At 37.6% G+C, this 23290-nt stretch overlaps 1 protein-coding gene across 1 annotated transcript in view; it reads right to left on the bottom strand.

Moving 5' to 3' along the window:
• Positions 1-22015, bottom strand: part of gtdc1 (glycosyltransferase-like domain containing 1) — a 49072-nt gene extending 27057 nt beyond the window's left edge. Inside the window, exons 1-3 of the mRNA XM_049594363.1 lie at positions 21999-22015; positions 6646-6839; positions 642-809 (exon numbers count right to left, since the gene is read on the bottom strand). Of these exons, the coding sequence (XP_049450320.1) occupies positions 642-809; positions 6646-6839; positions 21999-22010 (374 nt within the window). The 5' untranslated portion in view covers positions 22011-22015. The remainder of the gene's footprint in view (positions 1-641; positions 810-6645; positions 6840-21998) is intronic.
• Between the last annotated feature and the right edge of the window lie 1275 nt (positions 22016-23290).

Here is a 23290-nt window from a genome sequence, read left to right as displayed (position 1 = left end):
CTGCTCATATAAAGCCAGGATAAATCACACACAAGACTTAAAATACTATTTTTTTTATTGTCTTTACAATTTATTGTTTCTGATCTGTGAAATTCAAGTAAATAAAAGCTTTGTTTCCACTGAGGGAATTGGTTTCAGCTTACAGAAATAGACAGGAGGTCTGCGTCGCCACGATGTGTGGTTACATTTCTGGGGAGGTGGCTACAGCGCAGGGTTTGCCATATACTCTATGTCGACGCAGAGCCTACACCATAGCTATGGCATCAATTCGACGCAGAAGTATAAATCCTGCATAATACTGACCAATCAGGTTTGAGGGGCAGGTAAAGAGTCCGCATGGAAAGGCAGAACACACTGGGCGAAATGCAAGTTCAGAACCCATCGACTATCGTCTGACAACCAATTAGCATTTTACTGAAATGGCTTTATATAAATGAACGAAAATGAAAATATCTGTTTATAGAGCTTGGCTGAGATGAGCAGTGCATGGAAAAGGTAGTCTTAGATATATCTGTTCGGCTACACCAGACCTTCTGAAATGTTGGTCCTTGTCCCCAGAGGCTTATTATTGTTAACCAATAAATTATGGGTTCTGGGACCTGGTTTTATCAATGATGTTCCTATGTGTCTGGGGTGTTTACCATGAGAGGATCTGGTTGTATCCATACTGGAAGTCTCTCTCCTGGTCTTTGCGGACTGGATAAACCAGCTGGTTCTCGTGGAAGTACAGAACCTTCTTCAGACGGGACAAATCTGGTCTGAGAGCTACCAGCTCACACAGGTTCAGGACTGAGCTGCTGAACAGAACTCTGAGGAGAAAGACAGAAATACGATGTTAATGGAAGGAAAATTATGTGTAGAGTAACTAGAAACCTGCTGAGAACCACATCTGGAGTCAACATGAAGGTCCAGACAGACAGCTCAGTGCCAACATATTCAATTCAGGGATGTCAGTTTGGGTTCACTTTGCTTTTGATAACATTAATTTTTAGAAGAATCATTAAAAAAAAAAAAAAAACAACAAAAAACACAAAATGAGGTGAAATCAAAGAGGCGTTTTGTTTTCAGTCCGCTCCATTGCCTCAGTGAGCTTCAGCGCCACATTTTAAGGCTCTTTCCATTTAGAGGTGATGACATTTTAATATTTTGTCTTTTCTTCCCTTTTGTTTTGGCCTTACTGACAGCTTACTGACAGCTGGCTAACTATGTTAATATGCAGAACAATGGCGTCCTCTACCCACCCTCCGATCTCCAACAGTTAGCAAACATTAGTGCTCTGCACTGTGCGCCACCTGCGTCAGGTAGGAGCTAGCTAACAGTGCCACTTATTCTGCACTGTTCCAACTCGTGGTGGCGTTGCTGTGGAAACATGATGCCCACCCTCCAGTCTCCCCCAAGGTCATTACGGTTCAAACCCCATTTAGCATCATTAACTATGTTTGCACCACTGGCGATTCTGACACTGCTAACAGAGGTAATAGTGATAACATAGCTAACGATGCTAAAAGAGGTTTTGCAGCTCATAACTGAGTTTCCCATTCACCAGAGCGACTTGGGGAGAGAACGGAGGTTGAGGCCAGGTATAACGTTGAGTCAAGGCCAGAAAACATTATGATGTCACAGTGAAGTTGACCTTTGACCTTGTGAATATAAAATGTAATAACTTCATCATTTTATCCCATTAGACATATGTGTGAAATTTTGTCATAATTAGCAAATCAATTATTGAGTTATGGCCAAAAGCATGTTTTGTGAGGTCCCAGTGACCTTTGACCAGAGAATTCTTATCAGTTCATCGTTAAGTCCAAGTGGACGTTTGTGCCAAATTTAAAGAAATTGCCTTTGGGTGTGATTTCAAGTTCACCAGAATGACACAGATGCAAGGTCACAGTGACCTAGACCTTTGACCACCAAAATCTCATTAGTTCATCCTTAACTTAAAGTGGACGTTTGTGCCCAATTAAAAAAAAACATTCCCTCAAGGTGTTCTTGAGATACCCCGTTCAGAAGAATGAGACAGAAGAGGTCACACTGACCTTGACTCTTGACCTTCTACCACCAAATTCTAATTAGTTCATCATTGAGTCCAAGTGGACGTTTGTGCCAATTTAAAGAACTTCCCTCAAAGTGTTCTTGAGATATCCTCCTCATGTGGACGAGACAGACAGATGGACACCCTGAAAACACGACACCTCTGGTCACGGCAGTCACTGAGACATAATAAGAACAATCTCTGGAGTCGACACAGACGAGTCTGGAGATGAAGACCGTCCTCAGCTGATGATGATGGTGTGGAGCACCAGGACCAGGTCTTCCCCTGTGGGTGATCCTGCAGTCCTCTGATGATGATGATGATGATGATGATGATGTATCATTAACTACATAATCTAGAGTCTTTGAAGCTCTGGATCTCTCTGAGTGACCCCGTCCTCCCTCGTCCTCCCCCTGTCCTCCACTTCAAACCTTCGCCCCCCTCTTCATCACTTTTCTTTGTAAACCCAGGAGCTTTGATGTGGTTTGTCCACGAGCCGTCACTGATCACTGCGAGCCTCTGAGACCTGGATTAGACTCATTTCCTGAACCTGCTCGAGTCTTTTTTCGGGCCTGTGGTAGAGAAGTGGAACAGGAATTGCTCTGACTCAAACCAGATGAGCCTCCTCTATTTTTATTCTGCTCACTGCCAAGAATAGAGTGAGAGGACTTCCTGTGTTCAGACCTGCAGGACTCAGTGAACAAATCCACGTGGACTAACAGAGGAATCATCTGATTGAAACACACTAACTGTTAAAACTGAACTGAAGCTCAAACAAACGAGAAGGAAACACCTCCTCACACAGACGTCATAAACTAACAGAACTCCTACAGTCCAGTGGTGAAGTTTGTCTGCTCGTCAAACTGAAACCAGAGGAGCCATGAATCTATTTCATGAAAACACGTCTCGATGTCACAGCTCACTTCATCAAATAACTGACTGTAAGTAAAGAATCAGATTCTAATACTGCAGGAACACTTTGGACGTTATGAGATTGTGCTGCTGCAGAAATATCTGATTTCTTACTAAATGGAAAATAAAAACTTAGAAATAGTTTCTGATAAATTAAAAAAGTAAGATTTTTAAGGTGTGACAATAATAATTAATGAATAAATATTTTAATAGAGGAGTGAAGAGTTTAAAGTGAAGGAGGAGGAAATCAAAGGGCAGCTCAGTGAAACAGTGAATCCTGTTTGTGTATGATGCCCTTTTAAAAACACAATGTAAGAATCAGTCAAAGTGAAACAACCTGCAGCCTCTCTCAGTATCAAAGATCACAGTCAGGCTGTCGTTGACCTTTAGTCACTGATATGATCACATTTGACTCAGCAGCTTTAAAACCACAGAGTCACTGCAGTGAAATCTTCCTCACACTCCTCATCATCACTTCACTGATTAAACTCCAGGGTCAAAAATCATCTGAATACAATATAAGATCTATTTAAATCTGAGTGTTCTGAACAAAATTTGATATTTATTATCCAGACATTAGAAAGAGATTAATGAGTGACAGCAACATCTGTGCAAGTGTTTGACTGAACGACTGATGTGTGTACGAGTGTAAAACTGTGCGAACGCCGTTGTGTGTAGAAGTGCAATGCTGTTGTGTTCAAGTTTGAAACTGCACAACTGTTGTGTGTATGAGTGTTCAAATGTACAAGTATTAGCCTGTAAGAATGCATTAGCATTACCTGTTTGGGTGTCACATATCACAAATGTTAACCTGTACATGTTACATGTATGAATGTTAACCTTTACGAACATTATGTGTACGCATGTTAACATGTAGGAACATTATGTGTACGCATGTTAACCTGTAGGAACATTATGTATAGGCATATTAACCTTTACGAACATTATGTGTATGCATGTTAACCTGTACGAACATTATGTATATGCACGTTAACCTTTACGAACATTATGTGTACGCATGTTAACCTCTACAAACATTATGTGTACGCATGTTAACCTGTACGAAACATTATGTGTACGCATGTTAACCTGTACGAACATTATGTGTACGCATGTTAACCTTTATGAACATTATGTGTACGCATGTTAACCTGTACAGACATTAAGTGTACGCATGTTAACCTTTACGAACATTATGTGTACGCATGTTAACCTTTATGAACATTATGTGTACGCATGTTAACCTGTACAGACATTAAGTGTATGCATGTTAACCTGTACAGACATTAAGTGTATGCATGTTAACCTGTAGGAACATTATGTGTACGCATGATAACCTTTATGAACATTATGTGTACGCATGTTAACCTGTACAGACATTAAGTGTATGCATGTTAACCTGTAGGAACATTATGTGTACGCATGTTAACCTGTACGAAACATTATGTGTACGCATGTTAACCTGTACAAACATTATGTGTACGCATGTTAACCTTTACGAACATTATGTGTACGCATGTTAACTTCTACGAACATTATGTGTACGCATGTTAACCTGTACGAACATTATGTGTACGCATGTTAACCTGTACAAACATTATGTGTACGCATGTTAACCTTTACGAACATTATGTGTACGCATGTTAACCTTTATGAACATTATGTGTACGCATGTTAACCTGTACAAACATTAAGTGTATGCATGTTAACCTGTAGGAACATTATGTGTATGCATGTTAACCTGTATGAACATTATGTGTACGCATGTTAACCTGTACAAACATTATGTGTACGCATGTTAACCTGTAGGAACATTATGTGTACGCATGTTAACTTCTACGAACATTATGTGTACGCATGTTAACCTGTACGAAACATTATGTGTACGCATGTTAACCTGTACGAACATTATGTGTACGCATGTTAACCTGTACAAACATTATGTGTACGCATGTTAACCTTTACGAACATTATGTGTACGCATGTTAACCTTTATGAACATTATGTGTACGCATGTTAACCTGTACAGACATTAAGTGTATGCATGTTAACCTGTAGGAACATTATGTGTACGCATGTTAACCTGTATGAACATTATGTGTACGCATGTTAACCTGTACAAACATTATGTGTACGCATGTTAACCTGTAGGAACATTATGTGTACGCATGTTAACTTCTACGAACATTATGTGTACGCATGTTAACCTGTACGAAACATTATGTGTACGCATGTTAACCTGTACGAACATTATGTGTACGCATGTTAACCTGTACAAACATTATGTGTACGCATGTTAACCTTTACAAACATTATGTGTACGCATGTTAACCTTTATGAACATTATGTGTACGCATGTTAACCTGTAGGAACATTATGTGTACGCATGTTAACTTCTACGAACATTATGTGTACGCATGTTAACCTGTACAGACATTAAGTGTATGCATGTTAACCTGTCGAAACATTATGTGTACGCATGTTAACCTGTAGGAACATTATGTGTACGCATGTTAACTTCTACGAACATTATGTGTACGCATGTTAACCTGTACGAAACATTATGTGTACGCATGTTAACCTGTACGAACATTATGTGTACGCATGTTAACCTGTACAAACATTATGTGTATGCATGTTAACCTTTATGAACATTATGTGTACGCATGTTAACCTGTACAGACATTAAGTGTATGCATGTTAACCTGTACAAACATGTGTACGCATGTTAACCTTTATGAACATTATGTGTACGCATGTTAACCTGTACAGACATTAAGTGTATGCATGTTAACCTGTACGAACATTATGTGTATGCATGTTAACCTTTATGAACATTATGTGTACGCATGTTAACCTGTAGGAACATTAAGTGTATGCATGTTAACCTGTAGGAACATTATGTGTACGCATGTTAACCTTTATGAACATTATGTGTACGCATCTTAACCTGTACAGACATTAAGTGTATGCATGTTAACCTGTACGAACATTATGTGTACGCATGTTAACCTTTATGAACATTATGTGTACGCATGTTAACCTGTACAAACATTATGTGTACGCATGTTAACCTTTACGAACATTATGTGTATGCATGTTAACCTGTAGGAACATTATGTGTACGCATGTTAACCTTTATGAACATTATGTGTACGCATGTTAACCTGTAGGAACATTATGTGTACGCATGTTAACCTTTATGAACATTATGTGTACGCATGTTAACCTGTACAGACATTAAGTGTATGCATGTTAACCTGTAGGAACATTATGTGTACGCATGTTAACCTTTATGAACATTATGTGTACGCATGTTAACCTGTACAGACATTAAGTGTATGCATGTTAACCTGTAGGAACATTATGTGTATGCACGTTAACCTGTAGGAACATTATTTGTACACGTTAACCTGTAGGAACATTATGTGTATGCACGTTAACCTGTAGGAACATTATGTGTATGAATGTTAACCTTTACGAACATTATGTATACACATGTTAACGGGTACGAACATTATATGTACACATGTTAATCTTTATGAACAAGCATGTTAGCCTGTAAAAATGTTACTTATATGAACGTTTACCTTTACAAGCATTATCCATGCAAATGTAGACCTGTCCGAACTTTACATGTACGAACGTAAACCTGTGGGGGTGGTCTGGCTGAAGTATGATGTTACCTGTGTGAGTCTCACCTGTATGACGGACAGGTGGGGATGGTCTGGCTGAAGTACAGCGCCGCTGTTCTCGCCCTCCAGTGCCATTTCTTAGCGGGTAGCGTGAAGACGGAGCAGCCGCCAATGTTTTGTTGCAGCAAGTCGATCAGCTGTTGGTGAGAGCCGCCGTAGAACGCCTCCACCAGCAGGACACTGGGAGCCTGTGAGGAGCTCTGACACAGAGGAGGAGACACGGTTATTGATCATATTGATCAGCGATTTACTTGATTAATATTCTCTTTGATTCCTCTCATTGTAAGAACTGTGTAACTACTGTAAGGGCATTTTAGAATATTGGAAATGACGTTTAGGTCTACTGTATGGAAGTGCTCGTATTGTGAGCAAAATGTGGTTGAAAACAGGAATTTAACAAACTATTATCAAACTTTTTTAATTTCAAATGATTTTAAGCAAAAATACCAAAAAATTACAAATTACACATCTACTTAATTCAAATTAAGTAGATGTGAATATTTGCTGGGTTTTTTCTCATCTTGTGAATATCTTTGGCAGATTTATTTATTGATCTCTAGTTGCAGCAGGAAAACAGTATTAAACAGATGAATATTTAAACACAGCAGGTCTTCTACATCCTGTTGTTGGGTCACAGAAACAAAGTCAAACTCAGGATGACTAAATATGAGAAACTAGAGATGTTAAAACAAACTTCTGTCTGCTGAATGAATTCAAATATCAAGTCACACATTCACATCTAAACTGTCTGTAAAGATAATTTGACAATTTTAAGTCAAAAAGTCAACTTATGAATAAAAAGTGACAAGTAACAGGAGACAGATCAGACAGCGTACAAAACACAAACTTCCTCTACAATATTAACACTGAACCTCTGACACATATTCAGTACGTTAGTGATGCACCGGAAAACAAGACCACTAACACAGACTCCACATATTAAAGAAAACCCTAAAAATAATGTAAAAAATACATCCAAAATCTCAGTAACCAGCAGAAATGAGCTGTTAGTTCAACTATTTCACAGCTGTGAGACTCTTCAACTGTCAAACACCAGAAGGAAGTCAGAAGTCGAACAAACAGCTTTCCTGAATAAACTCATTAATCCTGTTCTCTCATAAAACGTGATAGAAACAGTTTAAAGCTTCTGACTAACATGTTCAGTTTCTTATCAATACAAACCTGCAGATATTCATTTATTTCATGTTGTGCAGAATAAAAAACAGTGTGATGAATCATTTCCTGTTTTATCCTCAGTACGTCTAAAAGAGTTGTTTACGTGTTTATGTACTTTGCGTGGTGATATCTGAGTTTATTCAGAGGAGACACTCAGGTGAAGAGGGTTAAATTTTTAACTCATAGTTATTTGAAAAAATTTCAAGAACAGAAATCTGAACATTAAAAAAAGTCAGGTTCAGATTTCAGAGGGAATTTTAGATATCTCTTTTTTTAATAAAAATTTCAACAGCCTTAGAAAAAAAAATGGTTTCATCCATGTTTTTAGGAATAAAATGTTTTATAAATCAGGCTGATATTTGAACAAACCCCTCTGTAAAAACCTGAAGGATATAAGCAAGAATAAAACAGGAAAGTTTGTTTTATTTAAGTCTTACTGAGGTGGAAATGTATGGCTGAGAGAAACAATTTTTGAGAAATAGCCTTTAAAGATATGAAAATTGTAAAATTCAAAACATTTTCAGACAAAAATACATAAATAAGACACTATGGCAAAAATTTAACGATATGCTCAAGAGTTTGGTAGAGAAAATCTTGAGTCACTATATCTCCATGAACCCAACCTGAGCTATCTGTACGGATCAGTTTAGGTTTGTTATACACAGAAAATCCACTAGATGTCACTGTGTCTTTCAATGGTTTGTCCTAACACTAAGTTAGCAACAAAAAAAGCCACTCTGTGCGGGCTCTGTGTGATTTACAAAGGTAGGCATTTTTTTCTTTAAACATGTTAGAGTTTCAGAGGTTTTGCTAAACAGATTTATGCAACTTTATACAAAAAATAAAAGTCTAATAAAGGTCAAATACTTTTTAAAAACCTGCTCTATCAAAAGCTTTGTCTGTCCTATTATGGTATTATGGAGGCTAAAATAATGTATTAAAATTGACTTAATGCAACAAAATAAACAAAACATTTGATCACTCGTTGTTAAAAGATACGTTAAATGTTAACCAATATGTAAATGCTGAAATAATTTCACAAGTATGATTTTTTTTCTGTCTAAAGCCGAGCACAACCAAACGACTGAATTGTCCTTTCACGGTAAATGTAGTGATGCTAAAATAATAAATTTACACTATTTATAAAATAGAAAATGATGAATATTTACATATTTAATGTTATTCCATTGATGAAAAAATATATCAGTATGATTTTGAACCATTTCTGAGAGGTTTTTAAAGTAATGTAATGGTAAATATCTAGAATCAATTTGTGGAAATGATACTAGTACTGATAATAATAATTCTATGGTATTAAACTGATATATGCTGACATACTAACATATACGTAAGACAGATAAGATGACTTTATTTGCCATTTGTACACCTGCATGCAGTCTGGGTGCAGAGCAATTATTGTGCAAAAACACTCAAGTAAGAAATAGACGAGTAATAAATAGTACAAGATAAAGTGCACACAATATGGTGCAAAAAGTATAATAATTATAAGAACATACGCTCCACCTGCAGGGAGCTCAGAAAGGTGTTACACATTTCCAGTTTTTAGTGCATATGAACTGAAGTAGATGAGTCAGTGCAGTTAGTCCTTCGTAGCATTATAACAGTACATAGTTTGTAATTTTGAGTTTTTCTTTCTGTTTTACAAATATCATGAAGTGACATCTCATCTGTTTGGTAGAGATTGATGTTTAATAAACCATGGGGTCCGTTAAAAAACAAATACATAGCTATTTTTGTTATTGTTGCCCCAAGGAAATAATAAATGCAAAAAAAAAAAAAAAAAAGCATTGCTTGAAGGGTTAAGACAATTATTTTGTGTATTACAAAATAACAACTGAATTTTTATGTTTAAATATGCAAGTGAGGCATTTTATGATTAATATGAGCTTTTTAAACACATTTCCAGACAAGAAATCTGAACTAAAATAAACCTAAATATGTATTTTTGATGTTTTCTTTCCACTAGTCTGACAGACAACATTATGGAAGCAAAAACAAAATCTTAAAATTGCCCAGAGCGTGTTTTCACCTGTAGTCTCGCATTTAATGGAACAATATTTAAAAGATTTAGAATTAGAAACACTTACACCCACTGATGAATTAAAGGGCATCCTAAAGAATGTGGTGACAGAGACATGTGCTTGTTTTTCCCGAGAGGTCCCTATGTTTGAATAGTTGTTTCAGTCTGAACGGGACTTCCTGGTTAAATAAAGGTTAAATAAATAACATAAATTAATAACTAGGTCATTAAATCAACAGGAAATTAATCAGAAACTAGTTTGATAATGGCAGAAATGCAGAAATCTGAATGTCTCTGGGTTTTAAACTGTTAGAGACATTTGAAGACGTCAGCTTGAACATGTCTAAACCCGTGGTTCCCAACCTGGGCTCCAGGACCTGTCAGGGGTCCCCAGATAATCTCCTATAGTCGTGTCCTTTATATGTGAGGTTTATAAGAAGACGAATGTGCACACGGAGTGAATAAACAGAGCATTAATGTACAGAGTGCAGCTGGCAGCTTTGTCAACGTCTCTAAATGGAAAACTATTGTTGCAGAAAGTTTAACTCTGCAGCAACAAACCACAATAACTGCTAATAAGCAGCAGCACAATGAGTCCTGATAGAGACGAGTCCATTATGATGTGAGGAGGAAGTGGACGTCTTTCTGTCCTTCCACTGAATTCCCTCCCAGCGATTTCCAGTCCGCCCTCCATTTAGCTGCCCACAATGGGAGCTAATGCAGCAGCAGCGGCACTCAGCCGTCGCCCACAGACTGCTCAATCACTCAATATCTGCTCACTCATATCAGGAGGAGGAAATGAGCTGCTGCAGGACAGATACCGCTCAGCACAGGTTCAGTGTGCAAATGTGTCAAAAATAAAAATCTCATAATGTCTTCCCATTGTGCTCACATGGTCCAATCTATTTCCTGAATGCTGCCAAAATAATGTGAAATATGAAAATGTGAACGTGTCAGATGGTTTGATTCGCTGCCGTCTGTCTGACCTTTACAATGAAGACGTGAGGACGGGAGTCAGCTGCAGGCCACGCTGTCGACCTCATCAATCACCCATCAGCATTTTCACAATAATAAAACTTAACAATACGATTATTTCATCTCTTTAACCCTTCGAGTCCTGCGACAGAAATGCTCCACCAGTGCCGACACTGGTGCTTATTGTGATCTCATGTCCTGGATTATCTTTAAATGCTTCATATCTTTAAAATCTGCACAACCTGAGCAAAAAGCTTGTGTTAAACCAGAATAATTGATAAAAGTATTGAAAATGTGTCATTCAAAAAAGAATAGCACAAAAAAGACATTTTTTCAATCAAAGGATTTTTAAATCTAGAAAATGAACAAAATATTTCTTAAGCAAGTCCTAGTTTCCTATTATTTTTTGAGTCACTTTAATGCACCACCTGACATGGCATCTCCAGAAACTTTCATTGAAGGCAGGTGTGCTGAAGTCAGTGTGGAGCGTAGAAGACACCACAAGGTTACAGTCTTTAACCGCTGTGTGTTTCTTTAGTCTTAGTATTTACTGTTCGATGAAGTCGTTTAATTTCACGTTGATTTGAACTGTGTGTGTGTAAAGACATTTCTGATTGGGGAAGTTTTCGTTTTTTAACAGTCAAGACAGTTGATGGCGTCATCCTGCAAATCAGTCGCCTGGATCATCACACAGTGAGTACAATTAAACCAAAGACAACAAGTTTATCATATCTCCCGTTATGGCGTCTGTGGGCGGCCATTTTTAACTTATTTGGAAGCAACAATCGTGTGCATTATTCAGTGTTTGAGACATGATCATTTTTATTTTATCTGTCACGTTATGTTTGGTGTAAAACCGTGTGTTTTGTGGTGCAATGATGTCATAATGTGCGTTCAACGTGACAACACAGAGGACGGAAGCATTCGCTTTCTGCTGCAAAAAAGAATGAATGTAACAGCGGTTATAGGTTTTATTTTAGATTGACTCGAGCTATAAACACATTGGCGTCACCACCGCCAACATGTCATGTGACGTGCGTAAAGTGCCACCCCTAGCGCACACCAGGTATGTTGCGCTACAGCTCATCAACAGATGACCATGCAAAGTTATTGAGAAGAGGAGAGGAGAGGAGTTGAGCTGCCACAGGAGCAGAGTCAAAGAGCTGCTATGAGAGCTGGTCTGTACAAGCAGAGAGCAAGTTCTGGAAAAATACATTTAATTCCGGGGGCGGTGAGGCGTGAAGTGACGTGAGGCAGCTCATCCAGGAGCATCGACACACATCTAGCCGCCGCAGCCAATGTGGTGTTGAACGTGACAATAATAGAGGTGAATTTTTGACGCTTAGCGTTCACTGCCGCTGTGTTCTGGCCTTTTACAGGATCATCTAAACAATGACCTCCCGCAGCAGTCTGTGGGAGGTCATTGTTTAAAGGGTTAATTATCATGTGACCCCTCAGACTGATCTAATGACCTGTTGGAGTTCCTGAGCCAGAGGTTGGAAACCACTGAATGAATAAAAGTGAAATAGTCCAGCTTTCAGGAGGTTTAGTTTGTCAGGGATGAATAAATAAATCAAATAAAAGCATAAATCAACATGTTTGATACAGAGGCCGCTCATCTACTGATAAATAAAGTCTAAACACACATAAAACATGAAGGAATAACAGTCGCAACATTTTAAAATCAACAAAAAGGGGACAAATTATAAATTTAGACATTCGGGGAAAAACAAGAGAAATTCACTGACGACGTCGGAAAATAAAAGTTCATGACCAAATCGATAAATGTCAACAAAGTGAAACCTGACAGAGGAAAACAGAAACAGTAAATCTGAAAACGAAGTGCTGAAACTCGTGGAAGGAATGAAGGAAATTAGAGTGAAACCCTCCAGTAAAGTCTGAAGTGGAATCAAAGCGGCGTTCAGCCTGACCGTCCTCGAGCTGACAGGAAGTATGTTAGTAAATGTGAAATCAATCATTCCACCTTAAAGTCCCTGTAAACCCCGTCGGGGGATTCCAGCCTCGCAGACTCATCTCACCTAGACACCTTTGTGTTCCCGCCCACTGCTTCAAACATGGAAGGCTGCCTACCTACTGACACACATGAAACACAAAGGGTTAATGTCAGGGAATCCCCCCAGTGCAGCCGCCAGCCGGCGAGGGGTTAACACCAGCTGAGTCACAAACTGGAAACTCAACTCTGGAAATGTTTTTCTGCTTCTTCATGTCTGAAGAAGATGATGATGATGGTGATGGTGATGTGGCGGCGTGGGTGACGCAGGAATTCACGGCAGCGTCCTGATGACATAATCACATCTAGTGCCGTCTATCCTGGAACCACGTCCAGGGACACAAACAATCCGACAGTGATGTGTGAAGAAGAATGGACGCGTTTGTGTCCGCGGTGTCTCCTGATGACCTCAGAGACACCTCACTGATCCTCCATCACAAATGTGGAGTCAGTTTCTTTGGGCCCGCAGCAGCTCAACACAGTGACATCATTCTTCCTTTCAAACTGTATAGCTGTTTTTTTTTAATTGACTAATTGTTTCACCATTACAGTAAATAAATAATGATTTATTTCTGAAGTCAACATGTCGGCATTAGTGGTGTCAGTACGGCTGAAGCTGCAGCCCTGTGAATCTGTTTATGTATTTTCCAAATTTTGTTTTATAGCCTCCATTTTATTTTTCCAGATTCTGTTTCATAGTTTGAGATTCTGTTTTATTTTTCTCCAGATTCCTTTTTATGTATTAAGTTTTTTTCCTAGATATTTTTTTCATATCACGTTTTATTTGTTTCGTTTAATTTTTTCCACATTGTTTTATATTTTCCAGATTCAGTGTTTTCCATTTTATCTCTGGAGATTCCTTTTTTTTGTTTGTTTGTTTGTTACATTTTCATTTTTTCGAAATTCTTTTTTAGGTTTTTCAAGATTCCCTTCTATTTGTTCAGTTTAGTCTTAGATGCTCTTTTTATATTGTTTCATTTCATTTTTTCTTGACTCTGTTTTGTGTGTTACGTTTCAATTTTTCCAGATTCCTTTTTATTTTTTTTTTTCAGTTCACTTTTTCTAGATTCAGTTTTATATCTTTTTACCATGTTTTATATTTTCCATTTAATTTCTTTTCTAGATTACTGCATATTTTCCAGATTCCTTGTTTTCCCATTTTAACTTCTCCAGATTCCATTTTTTTTCTGTTGCATTTAGATTTTTTCCTAATTCTATTTTATGTTTTTCTAGATTTTTTATGTGTTAATTTTGTCCTAGATTCCTATTTTTATTTATTTCTTCCAGATTCTCTTTTGTTTGTTCTATTTTAAATTTTTTGCAGACTGTTTTATATTTTCCAGATTGATTTTTACTTGTTCAGTTTATTTCTTCTAGATTTTATATATATATATATATATATATATATATAGCCCCACAGACCGTTTTTTTTTAAATATTTTCCATTTTTAACCAATGTGAGGCATCTTTGAGTACCTTAAAAAGCACTTGATAAATAAAATGTATTGTCATTATCATTATTATTATCATTATTATTATATTATCATTATCATTATTATTATATTTTTTCTAGATTCCATTTTATTTGTGGCATTTTATTTTTACAGATGAGACCAGGCCTGCACATTCAAGGTGTAAGCGAACTTTAGCAGCCACTGTTGGTTGACGGTAACTTGAGTAACGTCTGCTTGATACAGAATCATCAGACGCTTCATTTGGACGACCTGAGGAGCAAATGATGATTTGATCCAGCTTGACTGGCTGAGAAAAAGACTACAGTCAAGCTAACATTAGCCTTCATTCGCACCTCAGTGATCAAACCTGCTCTCTACCTGTCAAACCAACTCTAAAGTTGGAGAAAGACACAAAGAGAAAATGTGACGCCATCAGCCAGATGGGGGCGCTGTAATTAAGTCCAAAAATTCGATTTTGGAGAGACCACGCCCCTCACACAGTATGTCGGACTGACTTCAAACGCGACACATAAATCCAGCTCAATGTACTTGACAGAAATGCCTCAGGAACCATTAAGGTTCACCCATGATGGCATAAAGAGACCTGGGTACAGTGTCTGAAATCACTCCATAGGGGGCGCCACTGGTTACAAACAAGTGCAACAGCCTGGTGCACATTTTTTTTCCAGAAATCAATGACAGTTTGTCCAAACATCAAGAAACTCAGTGGATATTTCTACCTTAGCGAATGAAACTCATCCGCAAAATGTTTCTCCAACTGACCAAAGGTGATGACAGCATAGCCACAGAGGGGGCGTGGCCCCGGCAAAGATTTAGATATGAATGAATGACTGTCTGTCTGGTTACAAAACCTGTGAGTTGTCTTAATTCAGGCGTCATTAATTGCCAGAGGTCTCGATCCTGTGCAGCAGAATCACAGGGAGAGAAATATGAACCATCAATCAAACCCTGGTTGTTACACTGAAGCAGGAACATGTTAAGACATTATATATTTAATGTATGTAACAGTGACAGAGAGCAGCCTTCATCTCCTATATGAGGATTAATGTGAGTGTAAAGTGACTGTGTTAATTGAAGCAGCAGTAGTTAATCATCAGTCACAGTGTAATTAACCAGACGAGGTAATCTCTGAGGACGCAGGATGAAAAGACATGATGAGCTCTACAGGGTTACTCTCATCAGTCACTGTGATGTGGATATAGGCTACACTATGTGTTACACAGAGACAAATCCTGAACTCATCATCATCATCATCATCATCAGGTGTCATTTTAAATGCTCTTTAATGAAGCTGAAGAGGCCTCAGAGCTTTGATTTTAACGAGCATCTCTGCCTTTAATCAGATGATGAATCACTTTTTATTCAAAACTGAAACTTTCATTGGAGCTAATTCAATATTTAAACTGTACAAATGTATTAATAATGGATTACTGGATTTTTATCTTTGTTATATTCAATTATCATTTTTACATTTCTGCCTACTTTTTGTTGAAGCTGATATAGTGACATACATTACAGAAACTATAATGTCACTCATGTTGCCCAGTGAAAAATACGATTTGTCAGTGAGTCAAAAAGTTAATTTCAGACACTGAGTCACAGCACGAATTCACTACAATATACACTGCTCAGAAAAATGAAGGGAACACTTCAGTGTCACGGTCTAACACCAAGTCAGTTAAACTTCAGGATCTCATTCTGTCCATTTGGGAAGCACAAGTGATCGTGAATTAGTTTCAGCTGCTTTGGTGCAAATCAAAGTGACAACAGGTGCAACAGAGAAGCAAAAGCAAGACAACACCCACAAAGGGAATGGTTTCTCTTCCAACTCAAGTTTGCTTCCCCCCTCAGTGCGGTTCGTTTGGGCAGGTGTGAACACAGCAATCTCACTCAGGTGTGCACCAAAACAACCAGACCGAGACCTTCTTGAAGAGCTGGTCTCAGTCCGGCTACAAACGAACTCTGGTGCAGTTGGTTTGTGGTGAGAAGGTGCAGCAATATAGTCCACGATGAGCAGCGCTAAAATCAACCTGCGTAGTTGTCCCTCCATTGTGACATTAGAAAGTGTCACATTTATCTTGCAAGTGTACTCTTCTTCAACGTTTGCTTTACTTCCTGGATTTTTCCCACATGGAAATTCTGACCAATCAAGAGCAGCTTTCTCACACAAGGCATTTGATCTGGTCCGCTTGTAAATGCTGCCGTGAGAACACGAACCAACTCTAGGCAATTATACAACTTTGGAACAACATGAGTCCCTGATTCAGACCAAAGGAGACCAAACTAACTACACACATGTATAAGGGATGACCCGACCTCAAAGTGTTTTATATTTTCTCCTCAGACACTCTGGCAGCCTGTTATCATTCCTCAGTTGTGTGACTCATGTCAAGATACGTTAAATAACACCAGAACTTCTGTCAGCAGTCTGTTTCCTGTTTGATAAACTGTTTTAATAATCACATTCTGAGAGTCGATCAGAACAACAATGGGGATCATTCTTACATCTAACTACTGACCTACTACTAATAACATAAATACTTGATCTCAGTCGACTTCTCTGCAGTTTACAGGTTTTCAACCACAAATATCAACTATTCAAATCCAACTGCATCAGTCTCCTTCACTTCCTGTCATCTCTCTGCTGTCTAACAACACAACTGAGTCCGGAACAAGTTCACACACAAATACTGTCACCATCATGAGCAGCGGTTAAATGTCAGGAAGGTGTGAGGACACAGACACCACCAAGCATATTCACCACACATCAGAATCCAGTCAGGTTTCCTTCTTGTTAAATTAAACATGACGTGTGTTCATGGAAGCTGACTGGGGCTGCCCCCTGACAGACCACCCAACATTGGTCGACCACAAAGGTCATTAGTCGGCAAGATATCACTGGTTGCTTAGTCGCAGGAAAAAATATGTGAAACTCTACTAGGAGCTGCACCTTGTCAAAATAAATCCAAACCTATCTGACTGGACCATGTGGGAGTTTAATTTGAAAGGACAAACACAGGAAGTGTCCACGCTCAGCAGTCAGACAGGAGTAAGGTTAATTTCCAGGGCTGGTACCTGCGGTTATTCCACAGGCTAGTTAATAACATGTCGGGCAGGAAATCCAAAGTGTGGGATCATTTTGAGAAGGTGAAGGACGAACCCAAGGTGATATGTAAACTCATCTTCATTGGTCGACTACAAACATGACGTATCATCTGAAACATGGAAGCAGCTACATGCCCATTAGCCCACAGCGTCATTAACAGGCGGCTCGCTCAGTGTGTGACGTGCACTTGTAGATAAAATATAGGCCTATATTAATGAAGGTTCATTAGTACGGTTTGTATTTCTCTGTAATGTAGCACAGTGTTAACAATGTTACTGATACTATTCTTTCTCACACCTTCAACTCAAACCACCAAAATATATCATTTAATAGCTAAATTAATATCATAAACATGCGGGCGACTAGTCGACTAATGGCCCTGAATGACGACTGTTGGTCAACTAGAAAAATTCTTAGTCAAAGGCAGCCCTAGAAGAAATTCTGATTTATGGTTCTACAGTTATTCATTGTCACAATAAAAATGATTCATCACCAAGTCAAAACTAACTTCAGAAGTTTCACTAAACCAGTATCAGCACACAGTGAGAGAAAGAGTTCATATATTCGATCTGTTTTAAATAAAAGGTGTTAAACTGTCTACAGTAACTGAAGCTTTCATGATTCAGATTGTTTACAGATCCTCAGATTAAAACTCAGATCTGCTGCTGATATGAGTTACTGAAACCACGACAGAAAAATCTTAGAAATCTGCTTCATAATGACCAGTTTCAATTTAAAACATGACTCATTTTCTGTCTCGCAAATATACTGCAATACTACCACACAGTATTCACCTCCACAGTACAGAGATCTGCACCTTTGCTTTGAAAAGCTAACTTCATGTTCCTGCTCTTTACTTTACTTTACTGATGCTTTCACTCACACATCAGTGGTTTGAGTTTATTACTGTTTAATTTTTACAGTCTTTTACTGTATTTTGTTTCTACTGTATTTTACATCAACAAGAATATATATATGTTTTCACTGTATCACTACAAATAAAACCACCTTTATCTACTCATGTACATTTAACTCGAAAGTCTACTCAACTGCAGTAAAAGTACTACTGTGAAGTGTAGTTACAGTACTTTAATAGAGGTATAAATACTGTAAAGTGTAGTTACAGTACTCTAATAGAGGTATAAATACTGTGAAGTGTAGTTACAGTACTTTAATAGAGGTATAAATACTGTGAAGTGTAGTTACAGTACTCTAATAGAGGTATAAATACTGTGAAGTGTAGTTACAGTACTTTAATACAGGTATAAATACTGTGAAGTGTAGTTACAGTACTCTGATAGAGATATAAATACTGTGAAGTGTAGTTACAGTACTCTAATAGAGGTATAAATACTGTGAAGTGTAGTTACAGTACTTTAATAGAGGTATAAATACTGTGAAGTGTAGTTACAGTACTCTGATAGAGGTATAAATACTGTGAAGTGTAGTTACAGTACTTTAATGATATGTAAATACTGCAGAGTGTAGTTACAGTACTCTAATCGAGGTATAAATACTGTGAAGTGTAGTTACAGTACTCTAATAGAGGTACAAATGCTGCAGAGTGTAGTTACAGTGCACTAGATAAAATAGAGGTATAAATACTGTGAAGTGTAGTTACAGTACTTTAATACAGGTACAAATACTGCAGAGTGTAGTTACAGTACTCTAATAGAGGTATAAATACTGTGAAGTGTAGTTACAGTACTTTAATACAGGTACAAATACTGCAGAGTGTAGTTACAGTACTTTAATAGAGGTATAAATACTGTGAAGTGTAGTTACAGTACTTTAATAGCTAAATTAATATCATAAACATGTGAAGTGTAGTTACAGTAAATAGAGGTATAACTATGTGTAGTTACAGTACCTGAATAGCGACTGTGTAGTTACAGTACTAATAGAGGTATAAATACTGTAGTTACAGTCAATACAGTACAAATACTGCAGAGTGTAGTTGATTTAATGGTTCTACAGTGTAGTTACAGGTACAAATACTGCAGAGTGTAGTTACAGTACTCTAATAGAGGTATAAATACTGTGAAGTGTAGTTACAGTACTCTAATAGAGGTATAAATACTGTGAAGTGTAGTTACAGTACTTTAATAGAGGTATAAATACTGTGAAGTGTAGTTACAGTACTCTGATAGAGGTATAAATACTGTGAAGTGTAGTTACAGTACTTTAATAGATGTATAAATACTGTGAAGTGTAGTTACAGTACTCTAATAGAGGTATAAATACTGTGAAGTGTAGTTACAGTATTTTAATAGAGGTATAAATACTGTGAAGTGTAGTTACAGTACTTTAATAGAGGTATAAATACTGTGAAGTGTAGTTACAGTACTCTAATAGAGGTATAAATACTGTAAAGTGTAGTTACAGTACTTTAATACAGGTATAAATACTGTAAAGTGTAGTTACAGTACTTTAATACAGGTATAAATACTGTGAAGTGTAGTTACAGTACTCTAATAGAGGTATAAATACTGTGAAGTGTAGTTACAGTACTTTAATACAGGTATAAATACTGTGAAGTGTAGTTACAGTACTCTGATAGAGATATAAATACTGTGAAGTGTAGTTACAGTACTCTAATAGAGGTATAAATACTGTGAAGTGTAGTTACAGTACTTTAATAGAGGTATAAATACTGTGAAGTGTAGTTACAGTACTCTGATAGAGGTATAAATACTGTGAAGTGTAGTTACAGTACTTTAATACAGGTACAAATACTGCAGAGTGTAGTTACAGTACTCTAATAGAGGTATAAATACTGTGAAGTGTAGTTACAGTACTCTAATAGAGGTACAAATACTGCAGAGTGTAGTTACAGTACTCTAATAGAGGTATAAATACTGTGAAGTGTAGTTACAGTACTTTAATACAGGTACAAATACTGCAGAGTGTAGTTACAGTACTCTAATAGAGGTATAAATACTGTGAAGTGTAGTTACAGTACTTTAATACAGGTACAAATACTGCAGAGTGTAGTTACAGTACTTTAATAGAGGTATAAATACTGTGAAGTGTAGTTACAGTACTTTAATAGAGGTATAAATACTGTGAAGTGTAGTTACAGTACTCTAATAGAGGTACAAATACTGCAGAGTGTAGTTACAGTACTCTAATAGAGGTATAAATACTGTGAAGTGTAGTTACAGTACTTTAATACAGGTACAAATACTGCAGAGTGTAGTTACAGTACTCTAATAGAGGTATAAATACTGTGAAGTGTAGTTACAGTACTTTAATACAGGTACAAATACTGCAGAGTGTAGTTACAGTACTCTAATAGAGGTATAAATACTGTGAAGTGTAGTTACAGTACTTTAATAGAGGTATAAATACTGTGAAGTGTAGTTACAGTACTCTGATAGGGGTATAAATACTGTTAAGTGTAGTTACAGTACTTTAATAGAGGTATAAATACTGTTAAGTGTAGTTACAGTACTCTAATAGAGGTACAAATACTGCAGAGTGTAGTTACAGTACTCTAATAGAGGTATAAATACTGTGAAGTGTAGTTACAGTACTTTAATACAGGTACAAATACTGCAGAGTGTAGTTACAGTACTCTAATAGAGGTATAAATACTGTGAAGTGTAGTTACAGTACTTTAATAGAGGTATAAATACTGTGAAGTGTAGTTACAGTACTCTAATAGAGGTATAAATACTGTGAAGTGTAGTTACAGTACTCTAATAGAGGTATAAATACTGTGAAGTGTAGTTACAGTATTTTAATAGAGGTATAAATACTGTGAAGTGTAGTTACAGTACTCTGATAGAGGTATAAATACTGTGAAGTGTAGTTACAGTACTTTAATAGATGTATAAATACTGTGAAGTGTAGTTACAGTACTCTGATAGAGGTATAAATACTGTGAAGTGTAGTTACAGTACTTTAATAGAGGTATAAATACTGTGAAGTGTAGTTACAGTACTCTAATGGAGGTATAAATACTGTGAAGTGTAGTTACAGTACTCTAATAGAGGTATAAATACTGTGAAGTGTAGTTACAGTACCTTAATAGAGGTATAAATACTGTGAAGTGTAGTTACAGTACTTTAATAGAGGTATAAATACTGTGAAGTGTAGTTACAGTACTCTAATAGAGGTATAAATACTGTGAAGTGTAGTTACAGTATTTTAATAGAGGTATAAATACTGTGAAGTGTAGTTACAGTACTCTAATAGAGGTATAAATACTGTGAAGTGTAGTTACAGTACTTTAATAGAGGTATAAATACTGCAGAGTGTAGTTACAGTACTCTGATAGAGGTACAAATACTGCAGAGTGTAGTTACTATTAGCTGTTAGCCTTAATAGCTCTATTAGCTCTGTTAGCCAAACACACAGTAGGCAGGAATGCTAACAGCTAACAGCTCTCCTCTTCCCGCTCAAAACACCCGCGTCACCCCCGCTGACGGCCGGTACCGTCCTCCCGGTGCACCGGAGCTCTGTCCCGTCTGTCTCCAGAGGGACTCCGGTGCACCGAGTCCTCAGCGGGGGACAAACGGCTGCACGAGCTCACTCACACCATCAGTTCATTGACAGCAGCGTGACACTCACCTCTGACTGCATCTTCCGCCCGGCGCCAACTGACAGCAGACGTACGCGGTGCACGTCATCACGTCGCCTGATGAGCCGAGCCTGATGGGAGCAGGGCTGTAAGACCCGCCCCCCTCCGCTTCTGATTGGCTCCTTACTTCTTCTCTTTAAATCAAATATATATGATGTTTAAAGGCCCATCAGGACACCGGAAGTGTAAATCCTTTTATACCAGTGATGCAGCTTGTAATATAATCTAATAATACTGGTGCTAGTAGTTCTAATGATGGATTATCAGTTTTATTTCTGTTGTGTGTTTAAATCAGAAATGGATGGGGCTAAACCAGAAGTTGTTATCAACTGTGCGGTTCAATACCCACACTACCTCACTATATAATACACCAGAAAAAGATTTAGCATGTCCCAATACATAGTAGCGTTAAGTCAAATGCAATGGGCCAAAAATACCATGATGGTCTGCTACATCCCGTCCATATTTTGCAGTCTGTAAGTCAGCATGTTTTTCTGGCTATTCTGACCCACAGTCCTCTGCATGGTAGATGTGGGCTGATCAGATGTTGCTACTTTTATTATCTATTACAAAACTACTAACAGAACAGTCTCAGTATTGAGCTTCAGATCACACAGAGGTGAACAGTTTACTCAGATGATACTCATAAAAAGTACATTATTCGTATCAGATACTTCTTTCATTAGAATCTTGGGCTCTACCCTACAAACAGTCGCCTACGATCAGCAGACAGACATGTATTAATAATAAAGAAGAGCAGTGGTAAAAAATCATTGTGAGATTTTACCTATTTGTTAATTTGCCATAACATTTTTCATATTAATCTAAAAATTTCATCATCTGCCCCCCTGAAAAAAACCTACACACGTAAAAAAAAAAAAAAAGTGGTGCAATTTTCCATTTTTTGAATGTTACTATCAGTAATACCAAAATTCAACTGTCAGACATGCATCATCACTATGATGAGGGTTGGTGCGTGGATCTGCAGCTCGTCTCGTCCACATGTCAAACACACTGAACCTGAAACTGCTGCTGACGACAAACTGATTCAGATTAAAGCTACACATATTAATATAAATACAAAAATCAAGTGCCGTGTGCCATGATGTCATGTTTTCAGTGCTCTGATTGTCGGAGGCTGAACATCTGTTGCACCGCTGATTCAGGACGTGTTCAGACACCGACATGTTTCAGTGTCTGATGATGCTAAATAAAAATCACTGACAAAAAGACGGAGAAATGTGAGTCGATACAAAGTGAAGTTGGTCCTGATGATGTGAGC

Source organism: Epinephelus fuscoguttatus, linkage group LG13 (assembly GCF_011397635.1).
Source record: "Epinephelus fuscoguttatus linkage group LG13, E.fuscoguttatus.final_Chr_v1".
Taxonomy (NCBI): Eukaryota; Metazoa; Chordata; class Actinopteri; order Perciformes; family Serranidae; genus Epinephelus; species Epinephelus fuscoguttatus.
This window is presented reverse-complemented; position numbering and strand designations above follow the sequence as displayed.